This window comes from Lucilia sericata, unplaced genomic scaffold, assembly GCF_015586225.1.
Source record: "Lucilia sericata isolate MDLA Ls3-8-SP2 unplaced genomic scaffold, ASM1558622v1 Contig000816F_arrow, whole genome shotgun sequence".
Classification (NCBI taxonomy): Eukaryota; Metazoa; Arthropoda; class Insecta; order Diptera; family Calliphoridae; genus Lucilia; species Lucilia sericata.
Window position 1 is genome coordinate 130,363 of NW_023994808.1, and position 20,449 is coordinate 150,811.

At 29.5% G+C, this 20,449-nt stretch overlaps 3 protein-coding genes across 3 annotated transcripts in view; 2 read left to right on the forward strand and 1 right to left on the reverse strand.

Moving 5' to 3' along the window:
• Positions 1-506: 506 nt before the first annotated feature.
• On the reverse strand, positions 507-3,810 carry LOC119608271 (26S proteasome non-ATPase regulatory subunit 11). Its single transcript, XM_037962629.1, has 5 exons — positions 3,592-3,810; positions 3,194-3,518; positions 1,471-1,977; positions 1,199-1,411; positions 507-1,125 (listed from the first exon to the last, which is right to left on the reverse strand). Exons 2-5 carry the CDS (start codon positions 3,506-3,508, stop codon positions 895-897), a joined length of 1,266 nt encoding a protein of 421 aa, XP_037818557.1. The 5' UTR covers positions 3,509-3,518; positions 3,592-3,810; the 3' UTR covers positions 507-894.
• Positions 3,811-3,891: 81 nt separating this feature from the next.
• LOC119608268 (protein aveugle) lies at positions 3,892-4,728 on the forward strand. Its single transcript, XM_037962622.1, has 2 exons — positions 3,892-4,170; positions 4,246-4,728. The coding sequence occupies exons 1-2, from the start codon at positions 4,024-4,026 to the stop codon at positions 4,450-4,452; spliced, it is 354 nt and encodes a 117-aa protein (XP_037818550.1). The 5' UTR covers positions 3,892-4,023; the 3' UTR covers positions 4,453-4,728.
• A 1,673-nt stretch (positions 4,729-6,401) lies between these two features.
• Positions 6,402-20,449, forward strand: part of LOC119608267 (7SK snRNA methylphosphate capping enzyme bin3) — a 43,119-nt gene continuing 29,071 nt past the window's right edge. Inside the window, exon 1 of the mRNA XM_037962621.1 lies at positions 6,402-6,794. The gene's annotated coding sequence lies outside the window, so the exon portion shown is untranslated. The remainder of the gene's footprint in view (positions 6,795-20,449) is intronic.

Below are 20,449 nucleotides of genomic sequence, written 5' to 3' on the forward strand. Positions count from 1 at the left end.
TAAACTTTTTATTATAAATTCCTAATAAATCATCTTTACTTACCTCATAATAGAGATAAATTTATATTTATTAACATAATTATTCATGTTTAATATTTTATGACGGGGTAGTCCCCATATTACTGGCAAATAGAAAAAGTACCTTTAGTTTTAAAACCTCTTATAAGAACAGTATAAAATCTCAGATTAAACACAGATAAGACATCACTATAACTTTAACAACTTTATATAAAGCTACGAAAATGAAATTTAATATTTTAATCATAGTTTCATTAGCTCTCTTAGGAGTTTTAATAGAAGCTTTGCCTCAGAGTGCTTACTATCAAAATTTGCTGTACAATCAAGCACCTACCCTGCCAACGCTATATGTAAGAGTACGTAGAGCGGATTTGGGTGATAAGATATCAACGATTCAGGGTATTGGTACTCCCGGAACATAGGACATTAAAAACACTTTAAATTACGTTTTTTATAAGTTTAGTATTTTTTTATTTATTTTTTTTTTCTTTTTTTAAATGTTAATTTAATTTTATATATAATTTTCTTTTGTAAACACGCCAATTTGCAGAGATGGAATAAATTTCGTATCGTATTTTTAGAAACAGCAGTATTATTTATCAAAAATTGTTTTTCTTTTTTATAATGAAACTAAAATTCCCTTTAACGTTTTGTATAAAAAATAAAGATGATAAAGAAAATAATTAAACAAAAAACAAACTATGGACCAGATAATGATAAAAATTTTGGAATTTTTTTGTTTAATAGTATGATTTGAAGAGAGAAAGTGTTTTAAAACTATAGATTATTGATTTGTTTTTTATAAAAAAAAAAGAAGTTACAATTTTGTTGTTGATTTATAAATGTTTGTTGCTTCTTATTTAAAACGTTTTATATCTATGATAATTTCTTGGCCTTTTGATAGAGAGTATCGACAACTTTGCCCATACTGTGTATGGTTTCTAAAACTCTTTCGTAGGTTTTGTCAACGGGAGTCTCTTCGAAAACGATTAAAACACCTTCACCCTGATCTAAAATGCCACTGAATTTCTTATCCAAAATCATTTGTGACAATTTCTTTTCCACCTGAGGCATGGGCAATTTAATGCATTCGGCAACATGTGAGACCTAAAGCAAAACCAAACATTAAAAATTATAAATTTCTAAATAAAGAATGAAATTTGTTTTTTTTTCAACTTACTTGTACACGTGAGTAGGGTTCAATGATGCGACAAAGATTTTGTTCCAACATTGTGTCATACAAAGTGCCCAAATGTGCCTGAACAATAACATCTTCGGCCAATTCTTTGTGATAATCCTTTAAAGCAGCCTGAAAATCAGCCAAAGATCTTTTGTGTGAAGCCTCGGCCACCGCTTTCATGGCATCTATGTCGCGACCCGAATAAGTAATAGCCTTTAAGTAAACATCATTAATATACTATACAAAACACAATTTTCTTCCCATTTACTTACCAATTTTCCACTGACAATTTGATTGACATCATCCGAATGACCCAACATGATTTTGCACAATAACATATATTTGAGTGCAGTCAAAGCTTTAGCATTATCTGCACTATCGAAACCCTCAAAGGCCTCATAGAAATAGGAGAAGGCGGTTTTGAAATCACGCTCATCGGCTGCATGCAATATGCCCGATTGTAAATCCAAAGATGCCTGCACTTTAGGTGGACAATAGATGGCATTTGCTGTGGTGCGTGCCGATGTGAGAGCAGCCCTAGCTTTTGGCAAATTACTGAGAGCATGATAAGTTTTACTTTCTAATAGTTGCACTTCGACCAAAAGATTTTTATCATCTAGTTTCTTCAGTTCCTTGAGAAGTTGTGAACCCAATTGTAAGGCATCTGTGTACATGCCGGTATCAAAGTAGAGTGCAATCAAACGGGCCTCCAAACTTTGACGCAAGAATGTACGTTTTTCCTGTTTCGACCATTCAATGCAATCTTTGCAGAGTTGGACCTGGTGGAGGGAAAAGAAAAAGAATTGAATTTTTTTAGTTTTAGACAAATATGAAGATTTTGACTTCATATAGACTTTTATATAGTCTGTGATTTAGTCTATAGTCTTGTTTATAACCTAATCAATGGTCTAGTCTATAGATTAAACTGTAGTATAATCTGAATAGTCTAGTCTGTCGTATAGTCTATAGTATAGTCATTAGTCTAGTCTATAATCCAGTCCATAGTCTAGTCTATAATCCAGTCCATAGTCTAGTCTGTCGTATAGTCTATAGTCTAGTCTTTAGTCTAGTCTATAGTCTAGTCAATAGTGTAGTCTATAGTCTAGTATATAGTCTAATCTATTCTATAGTATAGTATAATCTATAGTCTATTCTATAGTATAGTCTAGTCTAGTCAAGTTTATAGTCTAGTCGATAGTCTAGTCTATGGTCTTGTCTTTATTCTGGTCTATAGTCTAGTCTATAGTATAGTCTATAGTATAGTCTATAGTATAGTCTATAGTATAGTCTATAGTCTAGTCTACAGTCTAGTCTACAGTCTAGTCTATAATCTAGTCTATAGTCTAGTCTGTAGTCTAGTCTATAGTCTAGTGTATAACCTAGTCTATAGTCTACTCTATGGCATATTCTAGCCTATAGCTCACCATAATCAATGTCAATCTTTCACCAAAACAAAATTTCACCACGAAACAAATATTTCACCCAGAAACCAATATTCCACCTCAAAATCATTATTCCACATATTTCACCTCAAAATGAAAATTTTGTCTCAAAATCAAAATTTTACCTCAACATTAATATTTCACCACAAAATCAAAATTTCACCAAAAATTAATATTTCCCCACAAAATTCCAATTTTCACAAAAAAATCAATATTTGGCCACTAAAACAATATCAATATTTCATCAAATAATTAAAATTTCACCACAAAATTTAAATTTCGCGAAAAAATTTAATTTTTACCAAAAATTCTAATTAGTACCAAAAAATTCTATAAAAATATATAGTGTTTTTATTACTCGTCGGAAAAAAATTTTGCGGAAGATTCTAGAAATTTTACAAAATTTTGCAAAAATTGTAACAAAAATTATTTAAAATTGTACCAAGTCCCTCTTGCACCTTCTGCAATTGTCCTTCTAAACAAAAATTCTGATTATGATGGCCATTTTTCCATAAAAAAACCTATACCATGACCTCCTTCGCCAAAAACTCACCTCTATACCCGTACCAGCATCCATATCCAGGAACATATCCACCAAAGAACGCACCAATTTTGCCGCTTTAGCCTTGCTTATAAGACTCAAAAACGGGCGGGTTACTTTAATCAAATCGGCCAATTCCTTAGCCTTACCCTCTTGTTTATAGAGTTCACCCAACTGTAAGATGCCCTGTTCCTTGATACGTATAAGTTCTTCATCATTTTCAGCCACCTCCTGTTCGCGTACGATTTTATTTAGCAAAGAAATGCCTTCCTCACGGTTAACATTTGACAAGGCTTGAGCCCGTTCGAATAAAGTTGCTCCGGCCATTTTTCTTTTACTATAAAACAGCAAGACAGCAAAGAATTTAGTTTTCTTTTTTATTAACAAAAACTAATTTTTAACAAACTTACTTTGTTTTAGGGGAACGTTATAAAAAGTAATAATGCTCACTTGCTAAATGTTAACTCAATTTAGTTTATTTATGAATTTAAATTTTATATATTGCGAATTTTCGCGATGATTTGTATAATTTCTTGCTTTTTTACTTTTTCTTTTGTGTTTTACAAATGTCAATTTGTTGTTGTTGCTCTCTGGCTAGTGCCAGTCATGTTATGCAGTGCTGCCAACTATAAAAACAATAAACTAAGAAAACAATCACAATAGTGTAATAAATGAAAATAAATCACAATAGCTTTAATCAAATGTCTATTTTATTATTCTCTTTTTGTTGTGTGTTGTACGTAAACATTGTTGTCATTTTGCATTTTTTAATAGTTATGATGGATTTTTACAAGAATTTATAAATTTTGTTGAAAATTTATTAAAAATAATTAAGAAAAAATATGGTAGAAGAGACCACAACCAGTAATAGGCCCAGATCTAAACCCGATAGACCAAAACCAGTATATCTATGGACAGTGGGTGATGTATTGAAATGGTATCGCAGGCATTGCAGTGAATATTTGGAATACTTGGAATTATTTTCCAAGGTAAGATGACTAAACTGGTTATTTATATAAAAACGAGTAAATAGAACTTATTGATGCATTATTACACTGTTCCAGCATGAAATCACGGGCCGTGCTTTGTTGCGTATCAATGACTCCTCCCTGCAGCGTATGGGTGTTACAAATAATCGTGATAGGGAAGCTATTTGGCGTGAAATTGTCAAACAGCGCCTTAAGACTGATATTATGGAAATACGTGATATGGAACGTATAGTGAATCAACATTCAATGGCCAAAATATCTCATGCTAAAGCTCAAAAGTAATTTGTTATCCCTTAAACAAAAAGGTGCAACGAATTATGTATTTTTTTTTTTCTAAATTAAAATAGATGATATTGTTAGTAAGTTTATTATTATTATAGAAAAACACCAAGTGATTGTGGTTGTACAAACAAAACAAAAATAATTAAAATATAAAATTTAATCTTTAATATTTAGTAAGTAGATTATGAAAACAAATTTAAATTAATTATTATACAAAAAACAAACTTAAATAAATACAATTTTAAAGCAAATATTAAATTAGAAGAATAAATTAATAAAATTAAAAAGAAAATGTGTCTTATTTTTATATGAACGATCCTCCTGCTCATTGTATTTAGAATCGGCAAGCAGACTTTCGGTCTGTCCGCAGTAGACTTGTTCTGAATCAAAAGTTGTACTCTGCATTAATGTTTGCTCCACCGAATATTGCTTGTATAACATTTTTTACATAAAATATTGACAGTATAACAGTATGTTCTATAAAAATATTATGTTTAGTCCTGTCTGTAGTCTAGCTTATAGTCAATTCTATTGTAAATTCTAGATCTATAGCCTATTCTATAGTCAAGAATATAGTTTCGTGTCTAGTCAATAGTTTAGTCTATATCCAAGCATAGTTTGTTATATTATCTAATCTATAGTCTAGTCTACAATCTGGTTTATATTCTAGTCTATAGACTAGGTAAGTGTCTAGTCCATAGTCTAGTCTATAGTATAGTTTATAATCTAATAATACTTAAGACTAGTCTTTAGTGGAGTATATAATCTAAGTATAAGAGTTTACATATTTACACAGTTTTTTTTTCATAAAATGTTCTGTATAAGAGTTTCTTTCACAGATTATTGTTTGTATAACCGTTTTTTACACAAAATTTAGCCTTAATAACAGCATTTTCAGTAGAAAATCGTCCGTTTTCATTTATTTCTATAAAATTGATGTGTATAACAGTTTTATGTAGAAAATAATAGTTTATACAGAACATTTTTATATAAAATTTTGTTTTCTAGCAAATGTTCATAAAAATAACTGTTATAAAAACGTTTTATATTGAAATAACTGTTATAAAGGAAATTTTCTACGGAAAAAGCTTTCGGAGGGAAAGTTTTCTATATAAGAAACTATTATACAGACATATTTCTATATAGAAACTGTTGTTAAGAAGATTTGACACAGTTTGAGTTTAGCCGTAATTTTATCTGTTGATAGTAATTTCTATTACAAGCTAACGCCGTTGAACAAAATAGTCTTGACGCCGTTGTTATTACATCAGCTTTGTTCTCTAAACTCTAGTAGTTGTCAATTTAACTATTCTTTTTATCTTAGTTTGTTTTCTTATTATCTTTCGTATTTCCAATTGTATAAAGAGTTGCCTTTACCTAAACATATAACATTACACATTTCTAGGCAAATTAATAACATGTATTAATCTATAAAATTCTAAATAAATTTTACAATAATTAAACAAATACTAAAAATATATTATGGCTTTAATAATAAAGACAATTAGAAGAAAAATTGTAATTAAAATTATGTCATGATAAAACTGTATTAATGTTTTCTGGCTTTTTAATGGAATTTTCTATTTTTTTTTTTTTCTTCTAAAAGAATGGCAACCATTTCTTTAAATTATCACCAACTATTGACATAGAACTGCAGTCATCTCCCTCTTACTCTTGTACAAAGCTATGCATTAAATGAAGAATACAGCAGTAACTGCAAGTAGAATTCACTAAAAATGTAGTTAGTAAAACAGCTGTTTAATCGTTGCTCCCTTATAAGACTGTCAAACTTTATATATAAAAAAATCCCCTGTAAACGTTACTGTCAAATGACATACATGAAAAAAATCCAACTTTCTGACAAAATTATCCCCTGCTGTCAACTAATACAAATTCTCTTGTTTCTTGTGTAAAGTGTCGAGAACGAAGCAAAATTTTTTCTCAGTTTACTTTTGGACCTCGTAGTGTTTTGTTGTTGAGAAATTTTTCTAGTGCAGTGAAAAAAGGCGCACACGGAAGGAAATTTATTTTTCTTACTTGGCTCATGTGAAAAAAATTAACAATTTATTAAAAGTGTTTTACTAAAAAAAATCCATAAAATATCCCAATAAATTTTAATTAAAGAAAAATTATATAGAAATTAAAATTAACACACAAAAGTTTCAATTTTCTTTTATCCAAAAGAAAATCCAACAATTTTTCGCAATTTTTTTTTCTTCAATTTTCAATCATCTCTCCTTTTAAACGTTTTCAGTGTGTGAAGAAAAGTGTAAAAGAAAAAATAATTGTGTTTGTTTAAATATCCGTAAGCGGAAATGAGTCAAAACTATAGAGTTTAAAAGGTAAGTTGGACTATGGTGATCTCTTTCTTTTTTAAGCAAAGTTTGTGTAAAACAGTTGTTGTTTTTGTGCGCTTATTATGTTGAAGTTTTTGTTTTTATTTTAATTTTTTCTCTCTTCTACTATTCACAATAGGCAGGCTTGCCATGTGGCTAAAAATTGTAAGAGATAAATTTTGACAGCCGTTGTGAGTAAAATGAGAAATATGGCAAGATAAGAAAGTTCAGTTTCAGTTTTCTTATAAAAAACGGAATTTGATTGAAATTGTTAAAGATTTTGAAAAATATTTATTTGTTTTTCTTTAATTAGTTTTTATTTATAATTTAACACCCTGCAGTTGATTTTTTATGCAGGGTTGGGAAAATAGTTTTTTTTAATATTTTTTTTTACTTTTTGTTGAATTAATCATATATAAAAGTTTTGAATGCAAATATTTCCTAACATAGTGAAAATTTCAAATTATTTTTCATTTCGTGTAAAACTTGTTAGACACTATTGTTTTGAAATTCTTTTAAAACACCTGTCATTTGAGAACTATTTATATTAATTATTCGAAATGGTGTAATTTACCCAGTTTACATTTAAAAATTACGTCAAACTATTACATTTTTAATGGCCAATCAATCAGACTTTACATATTGAAATAAGTGAATAAATAATATACTAAAAATTTTAAACGGTTTTCTATATTAAATCAATTATTTGATAAAACTTAATAGATTTTGGTGATTTTATTTAAATTCCTAAATGTTTAGAATATTCAAATATGAAAATTTCCGCTTGAGTAATACATTTTTAATTAAAAAAAAACATTACTTTGTATTTTAAAAATTTTAAAATGTATGGTTTTAATGAGCGATATTATCTCATGTAATCAATTAACTACAGTTTACAGTCTTGATTTTATATCAAACTTGACTATAGATTTAGTATATAGTCTTAACTCTATATAGTCTTGTCTATAGTCTTGACTATAGAACAGTCTATAGTCTTGACTTTAGAACAGTCTATAGTCTTGACTATAGAACAGTCTAAAGTCTTGACTATAGATCAGTCTATAGTCTTGATTATAGATTTGCCTGTAGATCAGTTAATAGTCTTGAATATAGATCACTTTATAGTATTGACAGATCAGTATATAGTTTTGACTAAAATCTTGACAGAAGACTATTTATCTAGTATTTAGATCAGCCTATAGTCTACACTATTGATCGGTTAATAGTCTTGTCTACAGCTTTATAAAAGCCTTGACTACAGATCAGTCTATAGTATTGATTATGACTCAGGTTATAGTGTTGACTTAAACCTAAAGTATTGACTAAAGACTATAGATCAGTATAATGATTATAAATCAGTCTATAATCTTGATTTTAGATCAGTCTATAGTCTTGTCTTTAGATCAGTTTAAAGTTTTAATAGTTCTATTGTCTTATTTATAGATCATACTAAATTCTTAACTAATGACCAATCTATAGTCTATTCTATATTTTATTCTATATTCTCAACTATAGATCAGTAGAGCATTACACAATTCTTTAATAGCGACTGCATTTGTTACTTTATCTTTTTTAATTTCCTTTTTTTTTTTAAGTATTAATAAATTTTTGTAGTTGTTGTTGCTTTTTTCTACTATTTGCTTTGTTTTTATTTGCTTTTTCAATTCTGTTGCTGTTTTTATTATTGTTGTTGTTTAGCACGTCAACAATAAAAAGCTAATATACTTACGCATACATATTTAAAATCAGCTGTTTACTCTGACTGCCACATGAACGAGTTTTTCTTGTTTAACAACGTCACGATACGTTTACGTTATAAACACTTAAGAACGTTTCTATATACGACTGTAATGAATATTAAATAACCAATGAACGATTGAGCAACTATTTTTATATATTTTGATTTAAAATCTTAAATCGGTTCCATGGCATAATAAAAATTTCTCTCTAGTTTTGCTATGATCGGTTCAATCTAAACCTGAAAAATTAAAATTATCTAATTCGCTTCTTTTAGTCGCTATTTTTTAGAAAAATAGACTAAATTTTCAATGTCAAAAATTTCCGACTGACACAGAATTTTTAGGAAAAATTTCATTCTGCTATTTCCTCTCTTCTTGGTCTAAATGCACCCCCAATTAACAGACGAAAATACAAATGATTATAGGTTAATATAAACTCGTTATAAGGCTCCACAATCGCTATTTCAAAATGTGTTACAAAAGGAATGAAAAATTCAATATGTCGAACATAAAAAAGTAAATACTTGTGTGTGCAAGTCAGCCAGCACTTCAATGAACTATGTATGTATTTCAACTTGTCGATCAGCTGATGCATCATCACGTTTACGTTAAAGTTTTAAATAAAAACGTTATCTACACTGTTTCGATAGGCTTAATAAAAACAGTAATTTCCCGAAAGCTATAGAATTTAAAATACAAATACACTTTTTTCGATTAAAAGATATTGACGCAATACTTTTCACTCAAATTTATAATAAAAAGTGGAAATATCTTTGTAAACATATGTTTATGAGATAATTTAAAACATTAAAAAAATTAAAAAGGATGAAACTATTTCGTTACTCAAAATGGAGACAAAAGGTATAATCGTATGTAAATATATTTAAAACATTCAACCCTATTTGAACTCTGTGGTAAAATTTTCATTTTTTAATAGATAAATAAACAAATTTATAAACAATTATTTAAACCATACATGATAAATAGCAGTTCAGTAATATGTAATATAAAATTATATTAAATAAAATTACTATGTACGATATGGACTATCATTTTTAGTTAGTAACTAAACAACCATTCTTTATTTCTAACCATTTCATTTGATACAATTATTTTTAAAAATAACTGTATAAATATGTACAATATTTTAGTCATTTCATTAAACGAGAGTAGACTTAAAAGTCTTTTCAATAAAAAGTACATATATAAGTCTTTACTATAGAAAATTAAACATAGTCTAGTCTATAGAAGGGACAGTAGTTTGAACTATAGAATGAACTATAGTATGGACTATATCATAGACTATATTCTGAATATAGAATAGACTATAGTCTTAATAGGATAGACTATAGTCTGGACTATAGAATAGAATATATTCTGTTCTATAGTCCAGACTATAGTCTATTCTACAGTATAGTTTATTCTCTAGTCCAGACTACAGTTTATTTTATTAAGACTATAGTCTGTTCTATATTCATACTATAGTCTGTTCTATATTCATACTATAGTCTATTCTACAGTCCAGACTGTAGTCTATTCTATAGTCCAGACTATTGTTTATTCTATAGTCCAGACTATTGTTTATTCTATAGTCCAGACAATAGTCTTTTCCATATTTTCCATATTATTATAGACTATAGACTTTTCCATATTTCAGACTACAGTCTATTCTATTGTCCAGACTATAGTCTATTCTATAGTCCAGACCATAGTATATTCTATAGTCCAGACTATAGTATATTCTATAGTCCAGACTTAAGTCTTTTCTATAGTCCAGACTTTAGTCTATTCTATAGTCCAGACTATAGTCTATTCTATAGTCAAGACCATAGTCTATTCTATAGCCCAGACTATAGTTTATTCTATAGTCCAGACTATAGTTTATTCTATAGTCCAGACTATAGTTTATTCTATAGTCCAGACTATAGTCTTTTCCATATTTCAGACTACAGTCTAATCTATAGTCCAGACTTTAGTCTATGCTATTGTCCAGACTATAGTATATTCTATAGTCCAGACTATAGTCTATTCTATAGTCCAGACTACAGTCAATTCTATAGTCCAGACTACAGTCTATTCTATAGTCCAGACTATAGTCTATTATATAGTCCAGACTGTAGACTATGCTATAGTCCAGACTATAGTCTATTCTATAGTCCAGACTTTAGTATATTCTATAGTATGGATTATAGTCTTGACTATAATCTTTACTATAGAATAGACTATGGTATTGACTATATAATAGACTATACTGAATAGAATGGACTATAGTTTTGGCTATAATCCAGACTATAGAATAAACTGTAGTACAGACTATAGAATATACTATTGTCCAGACTAAAGAATAGTCTACCTCTTTTAAAAGAAAATTAAAGCCTACCTTCGTATTTAACTTATTTTCACAAAACAATAGTTTTATTATTTGTTCTCAAGCCATGAAGACTACTAAAACAATAGCAATATAAATATTAAAAAAAAAAAAACATTTATAAATAAAAACAATAACAACAAATATAACAACACACAAAATTGAAAAAAAAAAACTTGTTTTATTTTTAAACATGTTTTTCCATGTTAAACTTATGGAAATTATGCAAATTTATTTTTAACTTTGTAAACGGCATGAAACACAGACAGACAGACGGGCAAGATACAGGGCACAGTTTAGAACGCAAAAAAATATAAAATATACAAAATTAAGTAAAATATAATAATGTTTTAATTATGAATAAAAATTAGGTAAACTTAACAACAACAAACAATTTATAATTAGAAAACATTTTTCAAATAAACAAAAAGCTTTATGGAGGAATTATTAGAAAATGAAAAAGGGTAAAAATGAAAAAAAATATTTTTAAAGTTACTTTTTTATGTGAAATTAAGAGCAGCTGAATTAAATTAAAAGAGATAAAAGGATGAAAAAGGGTAGTTGAGATGTGAAAAAGTTCAGATATTGAGTTAGGATTTTATAGAATATCGAGAGCATTGTCAATCAAGAGCATTGTCAAAACTAAACTATAGACTAGACTACAGACACGACTGTAGACAAAACTATTGATAATAATATAGACTAGACTGTAGACAAGACTATAGACTGGACTATAGATTAGACTAGACTATAGATTGCTCTATAGACTAGACTATAGACTAGACAATAGATTGCTCTATAGACTAGATTTTAGACTAGTCTATAGAATAGTCTATAGACTAGACTATAGACTAGACTATAGACTAGACTATAGACTAGACTATAGACTAGACTATAGACTAGACTATAGACTAAACTATAGACTAAACTATAGACTAGTCTAAAATCTATAGACTGGACTATAGATTAGACTAGACTATAGATTGCTCTATAGACTAGACTATAGACTAGACAATAGATTGCTCTATAGACTAGATTTTAGACTAGTCTATAGAATAGTCTATAGACTAGACTATAGACTAGACTATAGACTAGACTATAGACTAGACTATAGACTAGACTATAGACTAGACTATAGACTAAACTATAGACTAAACTATAGACTAGAAGACTATAGACTAGACTATAGACTAGACTATAGACTAGACTATAGACTAGACTACAGACTAGACTATAGACTAGACTATAGACTAGACTATAGACTAGCCTATAGACTAGACTATAGACTAGACTATATACTAGACTATAGACTAGACTATAGACTAGACTATATACTAGACTATATACTAGACTATAGACTAGACTATAGACTAGACTATGGACTAGACTATAGACTAGACTATAGACTAGACTATAGACTAGACTATAGACTAGACTATAGACTAGACTATAGACTAGACTATAGACTAGACTATAGACTAGACTATAGACTAGACTGTAGACTAGACTATAGATTAGACTATAGACTAGACTATAGACTAGACTATAGACTAGACTATAGACTAGACTATAGACTAGACTATAGACTAGACTATAGACTAGACTATAGACTAGACTATAGACTAGACTATAGACTAGACTATAGACTAGACTATAGACTAGACTATAGACTAGACTATAGACTAGACTATAGACTAGACTATAGACTAGACTATAGACTAGACTATAGACTAGACTACAGACTAGACTATAGACTAGACTATAGACTAGACTATAGACTAGACTATAGACTAGACTATAGACTAGACTATAGACTAGACTATAGACTAGACTATAGACTAGACTATAGACTAGACTATAGACTAGACTATAGACTAGACTATAGACTAGACTATAGACTAGACTATAGATTGGACTATAGACTAGACTATAGACTAGACTATAGACTAGACTATAGACTGGACTAGACTATAGACTAGACTATAGACTAGACTAGACTATAGACTGGACTATAGACTAGACTAGACTATAGACTAGACTATAAACTAGACTATAGACTGGACTATGGACTAGACTATATACTAGACTATAGACTAGACTATAGACTAGACTATAGACTAGACTATAGACTAGACTAGACTATAGACTAGACTAGACTATAGACTAGACTATAGACTAGACTATAGACTAGACTATAGACTAGACTATAGACTAGACTATAGACTAGACTATAGACTAGACTATAGACTAGACTATAGACTAGACTATAGACTAGACTATAGACTAGACTATAGACTAGACTATAGACTAGACTATAGACTAGACTATAGACTAGACTATAGACTAGACTATAGACTAGACTATAGACTAGACTATAGACTAGACTATAGACTAGACTATAGACTAGACTATAGACTAGACTATAGACTAGACTATAGACTAGACTATAGACTAGACTATAGACTAGACTATAGACTAGACTATAGACTAGACTATAGACTAGACTATAGACTAGACTATAGACTAGACTATAGACTAGACTATAGACTAGACTATAGACTAGACTATAGACTAGACTATAGACTAGACTATAGACTAGACTATAGACTAGACTATAGACTAGACTATAGACTAGACTATAGACTAGACTATAGACTAGACTATAGACTAGACTATAGACTAGACTATAGACTAGACTATAGACTAGACTATAGACTAGACTATAGACTAGACTATAGACTAGACTATAGACTAGACTATAGACTAGACTATAGACTAGACTATAGACTAGACTATAGACTAGACTATAGACTAGACTATAGACTAGACTATAGACTAGACTATAGACTAGACTATAGACTAGACTATAGACTAGATTATAGACTAGACTATAGACTAGATTATAGACTAGACTATAGACTAGACTATAGACTAGACTATAGACTAGACTATAGACTAGACTATAGACTAGACTATAGACTAGACTATAGACTAGACTATAGACTAGACTATAGACTAGACTAGACTATAGACTAGACTATAGAATAGACTATAGACTAGATTATAGAATAGACTATAGACTAGATATATATAGACTATAGACTAGACTATAGACTAGACTATAGAATAGATTATAAACTAGACTAGACTATAGACTAGACATTAGAATAGACTATAGATTAGACTAGACTATAGACTAGACATTAGAATAGACTATAGACTAGACTATAGACTAGACTATAGAATAGACTATAGACTAGATTATAAACTAGACTATAGACTAGACATTAGAATAGACTATAGATTAGACTAGACTATAGACTAGACATTAGAATAGACTATAGACTAGATTATAGACTAGACTAGAGTATAGACTAGACTATATATATAGATTAGACTATAATCAAAGCTATAGTCCAGTTTATAACTTAAAGTCATTTATTTATTTTATAGCAAAACTTATCGGCAACACTTAAATTTATCAAAATAAACAAAGAAAAAAATAAATAAATAAATGTTTAGTGTTGTTGTTGTTGTTATTGTAACATTTTTTTCTCTCTATGAAAAAATCTATAGGCATGTGTGCGAGAGCAGGAAAGAAAGAAAAGTTTACGAATGTTTGAATGTTTCTAAAAGTCATTTGTGACATAAATGTCATAACTTTAAAATATAGTTGTGATTTTTGATAAAAATTTATCAGTTTTACAAAGATATATAGCATTTCCTCTAAAAATTTGTAATAATAAATAAGAAAATGAGTCATTACTTTAGTGTCTCCTAGTAATCTAGCAAGAAGACTATAATCACTTTTTTGACCGTAAGTGATATTTAACCACTCAAAAGAAAATTTATATATAGTAAAGTTAAGTGAAAATATTAAATAATGTGAAATGCCTACCTATCTTAAAACGTACCGTGAACTATTTTGTAGGTTATGTTTGGCCTAAAAAAACGAACATTTCAACTTAAGACAGTTTTTCTGCAAGTTTAGGTGATTTTATATTCAGTGGCTCTTTAACATTTTTTACTACCTCAATTAACATTGTTACATACATACACATGTAGATATGTAAATATGTGTGTATTTATGTGCTACGTAGTATGCAAATAAGAAATGAATTTTGTAGGTCAAAGTCGAAATGTTTACACGCTATTCTTAGGTAAATAAATAACAAGTGTTATCGGATAAAGAGACACTTTTCTAACAGGGCGAATTGGTATACATAAGTTATATGTTTTAGGCGAATGAAATAATCAAGGTAAATTTTTAATAAGTTAACAGCTGATTGGTTTTTTGGTTATGAAAATTTATTTCAAAACTGTCAAACTCCATATATTGAAAACTCTTGTAATAAATTCGTCCCATTTTCTTAAATCAGTGATTTTTAGACTATAGACTATAATATAGAATAGACTATAGACTAAACTATAGACTAAGTAAAGACTATTCTTTAAACTAGACTATAGACCAGACTTTCGACTAGAATATCGACTAAACTGAAGACTAGACTATAAACTTGAGAGTAGACACTAGACTATAGACTACATTATAGACTAGACTGTAGACAAGACTTTATATTAGACTATAGACTAGAGTATAGACAAGACTATAGACTAAACTATAGACTAGGCTATAGACTGTACTATAAACTAGACTAGATATTAGTCTATCAACTAATCTATAAACTAGATTACAGACTAGAATATAGACTAGACTGTAAACTAAAGAAGTTTTTAAAGGATGATTTGAGGTTTAAATTTTCGAGTCTAAATGAACCAATATCTTTATCTGATTGAAATATTTGATTTTGCGAGTTGTTACAAATCTTTCGTAAAACCCCATAATACGGTTTCCATAAAGAAGAATGAGTTATGTATTTTGTTGTTGGAATTAAAAATCCAACAAACGTTTTAGTTTGCCTTCTTTTTGTATTGTTTTCACAGGGCAGGGGTTAATTTAATCGTGTTGTCGATGACGATGTTTTTACACTAAAAACCATACACATACGATGGATTATTATTTTAAACTTTACAGCGTAAAAACCCCGACAGTACGGGGAGAGTTTAAACGATTGTTAATTTATCAATGTTAATTTCTTAAGAGCTGAACCAAACAAAATGTTTCAAATTGTCTCTTTTATAGATTACTTGGGGACACAAATGTGGCCGATTGACAGTTTGATTGTAAATTGATTTCGTATTTTGTCTATAAAATCGCTTATTTTTGGCTTATTTCTTACAAGATAATCGACAATTCCACATTTTTAGTATAAAATAGTCGACTTAAATTTTTTCCATATGAAGTCGATTCTTCGAAAGTCGTTTCTTAGAACCCTACTCTAAATATATAAATATTTTTATGGGCAATATACTGTTTTAAAATTGATTAATTGTGTCACAACAAAACTGCCGGTTATTACTGGTTATTTGTGTGTACGCTTGCCTGTGCATGCTGCTGCATGTTTATGAGAATATGTGTTTTGATTGTGCTTGTGTTTTCTTTTTGAGTATTTTTTTTTGCACGTTTTTTAATTTGATTTTTATTTTTGAAAATTAAACCATATTCACATTTTTTTTAAATGTTCATCTTTTCGTTAAAAGAGAAGGTATGCTAAGGGTAATGACATTGTGTAATTTGAAAAAAAAAAAATACATACAGTCATACAGATACAAATTTTATTATAAAATATGAGAAATATTTAAGGAATTGTATGTTTTTTTTTGTTAATTTTATATTGTTGTTTACTTTTTGAAATGCGTTTTAATTAAATTTTTAAATCTTAGGTAACTTTCAGAGCTGTCAATCTTAAATGTTTTCTACAAACTGTAAATGTCGAAAGCTGTTAAATAATATAACGAATTTAGAATCTAATCAAGGGGAATATATGCAGAATGAAGTCTATGGCGAATTTTAGGAAATATTGACGATTTCGTTAAGTTTTGTATATATGGAGTTTGACAGCTTCGGTTGTGAGAGTTTTGTCATATATAGATTTTGGAAGCATAAAAATAACTTTTCTGGAGCTTGTTAATCAAGGCAAATTTATAGGGTAAAGCCATTCAAACAGCTGATTGTTTTTGTTTTGAAAATTTATACCAAAACTGTCAAACTCTATATAACTGTGTAAAATAAAACTTTTATGACAGACACTTTCTAACTCTTTGGTAACCTTCCCCCTCTCTGGTCTTTTCATATGGCTTTGTTTTTGTAGTAGTTGTTGTTGCTTTTTATATTATATTTTCTGTAAACACTCTTCTCTACTCCCATTGAATGCTAAAATCTTGATACGTACTCTACTACTGCTGCTGCAGATGATGATGATAACGACGATGATGATGATGATGATGTTTACAATTTATTAATCATTTTAAATAATTTATTACAAACAATTTAAAATAACGTTTAGAGTAAATGATTTCATTTGAAAACAATAGTAGTTTTTATTTCATTTCAAAAAAAAAAGTACGCTACAATTGGTTTAGTAACACAGGTCAACAAATTTTTAACCCACAGACCATAAAATACTTTTCTAAATGATTTTGAAGCGCTAAATCTAAATCCGGCCTCCATCATATCAGGTTTTTGCGATATCATGTTCTAAAAACTGAAAATCCCCCTTATTCGTTATATATTTCTCGTTATAACAACAATCGACTGTTCGAAAGTCGGCTTACAGCTGGTTGACCGTCTCACAACCAAATCTTGTCAAACTGCATAAAAAACCTAAAGAATTCGCCCCATTTTCTGAAATCACCAATCATTTGGATGTGACCAATGACTTCAGTTTATTTAGATTCCTCTTGGAATTCACCTTATATAGATTCTCCCTGTTGTTGACATTTCCTTTTTTCTCCGTTTATTTCATGTTGCCATATTTTTTAGAATAAAAACAACATATTTGTTAGAGTGAAAAAACCTAGAGTATATGTTTAGTCGTCATTTATCAACTTTTTTTTTTAAAAATCTTTTTCCTCACTATAATTAGTGTCAGTTTTACACTTAAATTATAAATGACTTCTTATTATCTATAATTTACACATGAGAGCACTTCTTTAATATAGAAAAAAAAAATATAATAATAAAATGATTTAACCGAAACAAATAAAATCTGTTTCATACAGTAATTTAATTTATTGAAAAAATTCTTTAAATACGTATGTATATTTTTAAAAGAAATTATATGTTTATACGTTTAAGTACTTGACGTGTTTTTAAAGATCTTTTGTAGTTGATAACTGTACATTTTTATAAATATACATATTTTTAAAAGTAAATGTTAATTTAATCTTAAATTATGCAATTTTTATTTCATTTTATTTTTTGCGAATAGTTTTTTTTATGAATCACAGAGAAATATATATACATATAAATTTAGCTAATAAATCAATAGATTAGGCAGAGGTGGGTAAACATTTTAGTAGCAATATAGAATGGAATTGAAAATAGTTTCAAAAATTCAATAAAAATTTTAATAAAATTTTATTCCGAAACTTTGTTGTTTAAAGAGAAGTCTAGAGCGAGCGAGCGCTAGCGAGCGAGCGAGAGCGAGCGAGCGAGCGAGCGAGCGAGCGAGCGAGCGAGGAGCGAGCGGGAAGCGAGCGGGAGAGCGAGCGGGAGGCAGCGAGCGAGCGAGCGAGCGAGCGAGCGAGCGAGCGAGCGAGCGAGCGAGCGAGCGAGCGAGCGAGCGAGCGAGCGAGCGAGCGAGCGAGCGAGAGAGAGCGAGCGAGCGAGAGAGCGAGCGAGCGAGCGAGCGAGCGAGCGAGCGAGCGAGCGAGCGAGCGAGCGAGCGAGCGAGCGAGCGAGCGAGAGCGAGCGAGCGAGCGAGCGAGCGAGACGAGCGAGAGAGAGAGAGGAGCGAGCGAGCGAGCGAGCGCGAGCGAGCGAGCGAGGCGAGCGAGGAGCGAGCGAGCGAGCGAGCGAGCGACAGCGAGCGACGAGCGAGCGAGCGAGCGAGCGAGCGAGCGAGCGAAGCGAGAGAGCGAGCGATCGATAGAGCTAGCGAGAAGCGAGCGATCTATCTATCTATCTATCTATCTATCTATCTATCTATCTATCTATCTATTATTTATCTATCTATCTATCTATCTATCTATCTTATCTATCTATCTATCTATCTATCTATCTATCTATCTATCTATCTATCTATCTATCTATCTATCTATCTATCTATCTATCTATCTATCTATCTATCTATCTATCTATCTATCTATCTATCTATCTATCTATCTATCTATCTATCTATCTATCTATCTATCTATCTATCTATCTATCTATCTATCTATCTATCTATCTATCTATCTATCTATCTATCTATCTATCTACCAACGTTAAGGCCAGTAACCCGGACCAGGTTCAGCATTTTGACATATTTATTTCCAAATTAAACATTTATTTTTCTAAAATTTTTCTTTTTATTTCCTTTTAAAATTTTTCCATTTTCCCAAAAAACTTTACTATATTGTGCAAATTTTAATATCTCTAACAAACTATTTTCCATGTTTTATTCTTTATTAACTAACAGATGTTGAGGTAATAAAATATTATTGTCAAAAACATTTATTAACATATTTTCTCAAACACATTTCATTTAGAATGCAATAATATAAATTGTTTATGGGGGAAATAAACAGACATTTTAAAGAATTTATTTAACTATTTTGCACACAAAAAAATCTTAAATTTCCTCTGATTTACTATGATTTCAAATACATTAAAGTTGAGAGCTAATTTAAAAGTGAAAGAGAAATTTATTTAAAACAATAACTAAAAGAAAAAATTATACAAAAATTGTTTACACGCTAATATTTAGTGTAAATAAATATTTATATTAAAAAAAATCCTAATAGGAAATTTATAAATTCCTGAAAATGTTCCTAAATATTTTTGGTAACTTTCATTGTTTTCATTTCATCGACATTTATAGCGAAACTGTCATGACACTCACATGACAATAAGTTATTAAAATGACTTCACCTTTTAAACAATTCGCCTTGTTATAGTATTTTGTATAAATTCGCTTTGGTTTAAACTTTCAAACAAACGCAAAAAAGCTTTAAAAATAAACTAATTTTGACATTTTCAACAAATAAAAATAGATTGTTGTATTTGTTATAATTCTGTCATAATCAATTCGCCTTGCTTCCTAATGTCTGTGACATTTCCAATTGGGCTACCGTCATCATATTTATCTAAAATATAAACAGTTTATTTTTACAACAATAACACAAATATATAGGTATGCATGAATTACAATAATAAAACATAAATATGCATGAAAGTAAGGCAGGAGGCAAATAATGAAAGAAAACAAAAACAAAAAATAAAAACAAAAACAAAGTAAATCAAATAAAATTAACGGGACAATAATAAAAATAAAACGTGTTGCCGTATGTATAAAAAATATTTGCGAAATATAGAGGATGGGACTAGCTCTGGGGTCTCAATTCCATCCCTCTCCCAAGTAAAGGAGAGAATGTTTGCATATTACAGCTCAAACGTTTTGCGTTCCTCATTACTATTAATAGTGTCTATTATGGACGGTGAGCTATCTTCA

Bases quoted from the DNA above. Each gene is read 5' to 3' on its own strand.
- LOC119608268 (XM_037962622.1), top strand. From the start codon at position 4,024: ATGGTAGAAGAGACCACAACCAGTAATAGGCCCAGATCTAAACCCGAT. The intron at 4,171-4,245 runs GTAAGATGACTA...ACACTGTTCCAG, and splicing joins ACTTGGAATTATTTTCCAAG to CATGAAATCACGGGCCGTGC.
- LOC119608271 (XM_037962629.1), bottom strand. From the start codon at position 3,508: ATGGCCGGAGCAACTTTATTCGAACGGGCTCAAGCCTTGTCAAATGTT. The intron at 1,412-1,470 runs GTAAGTAAATGG...GTTTACTTAAAG, and splicing joins AAATTGTCAGTGGAAAATTG to GCTATTACTTATTCGGGTCG. The intron at 1,126-1,198 runs GTAAGTTGAAAA...GTTTTGCTTTAG, and splicing joins AACCCTACTCACGTGTACAA to GTCTCACATGTTGCCGAATG.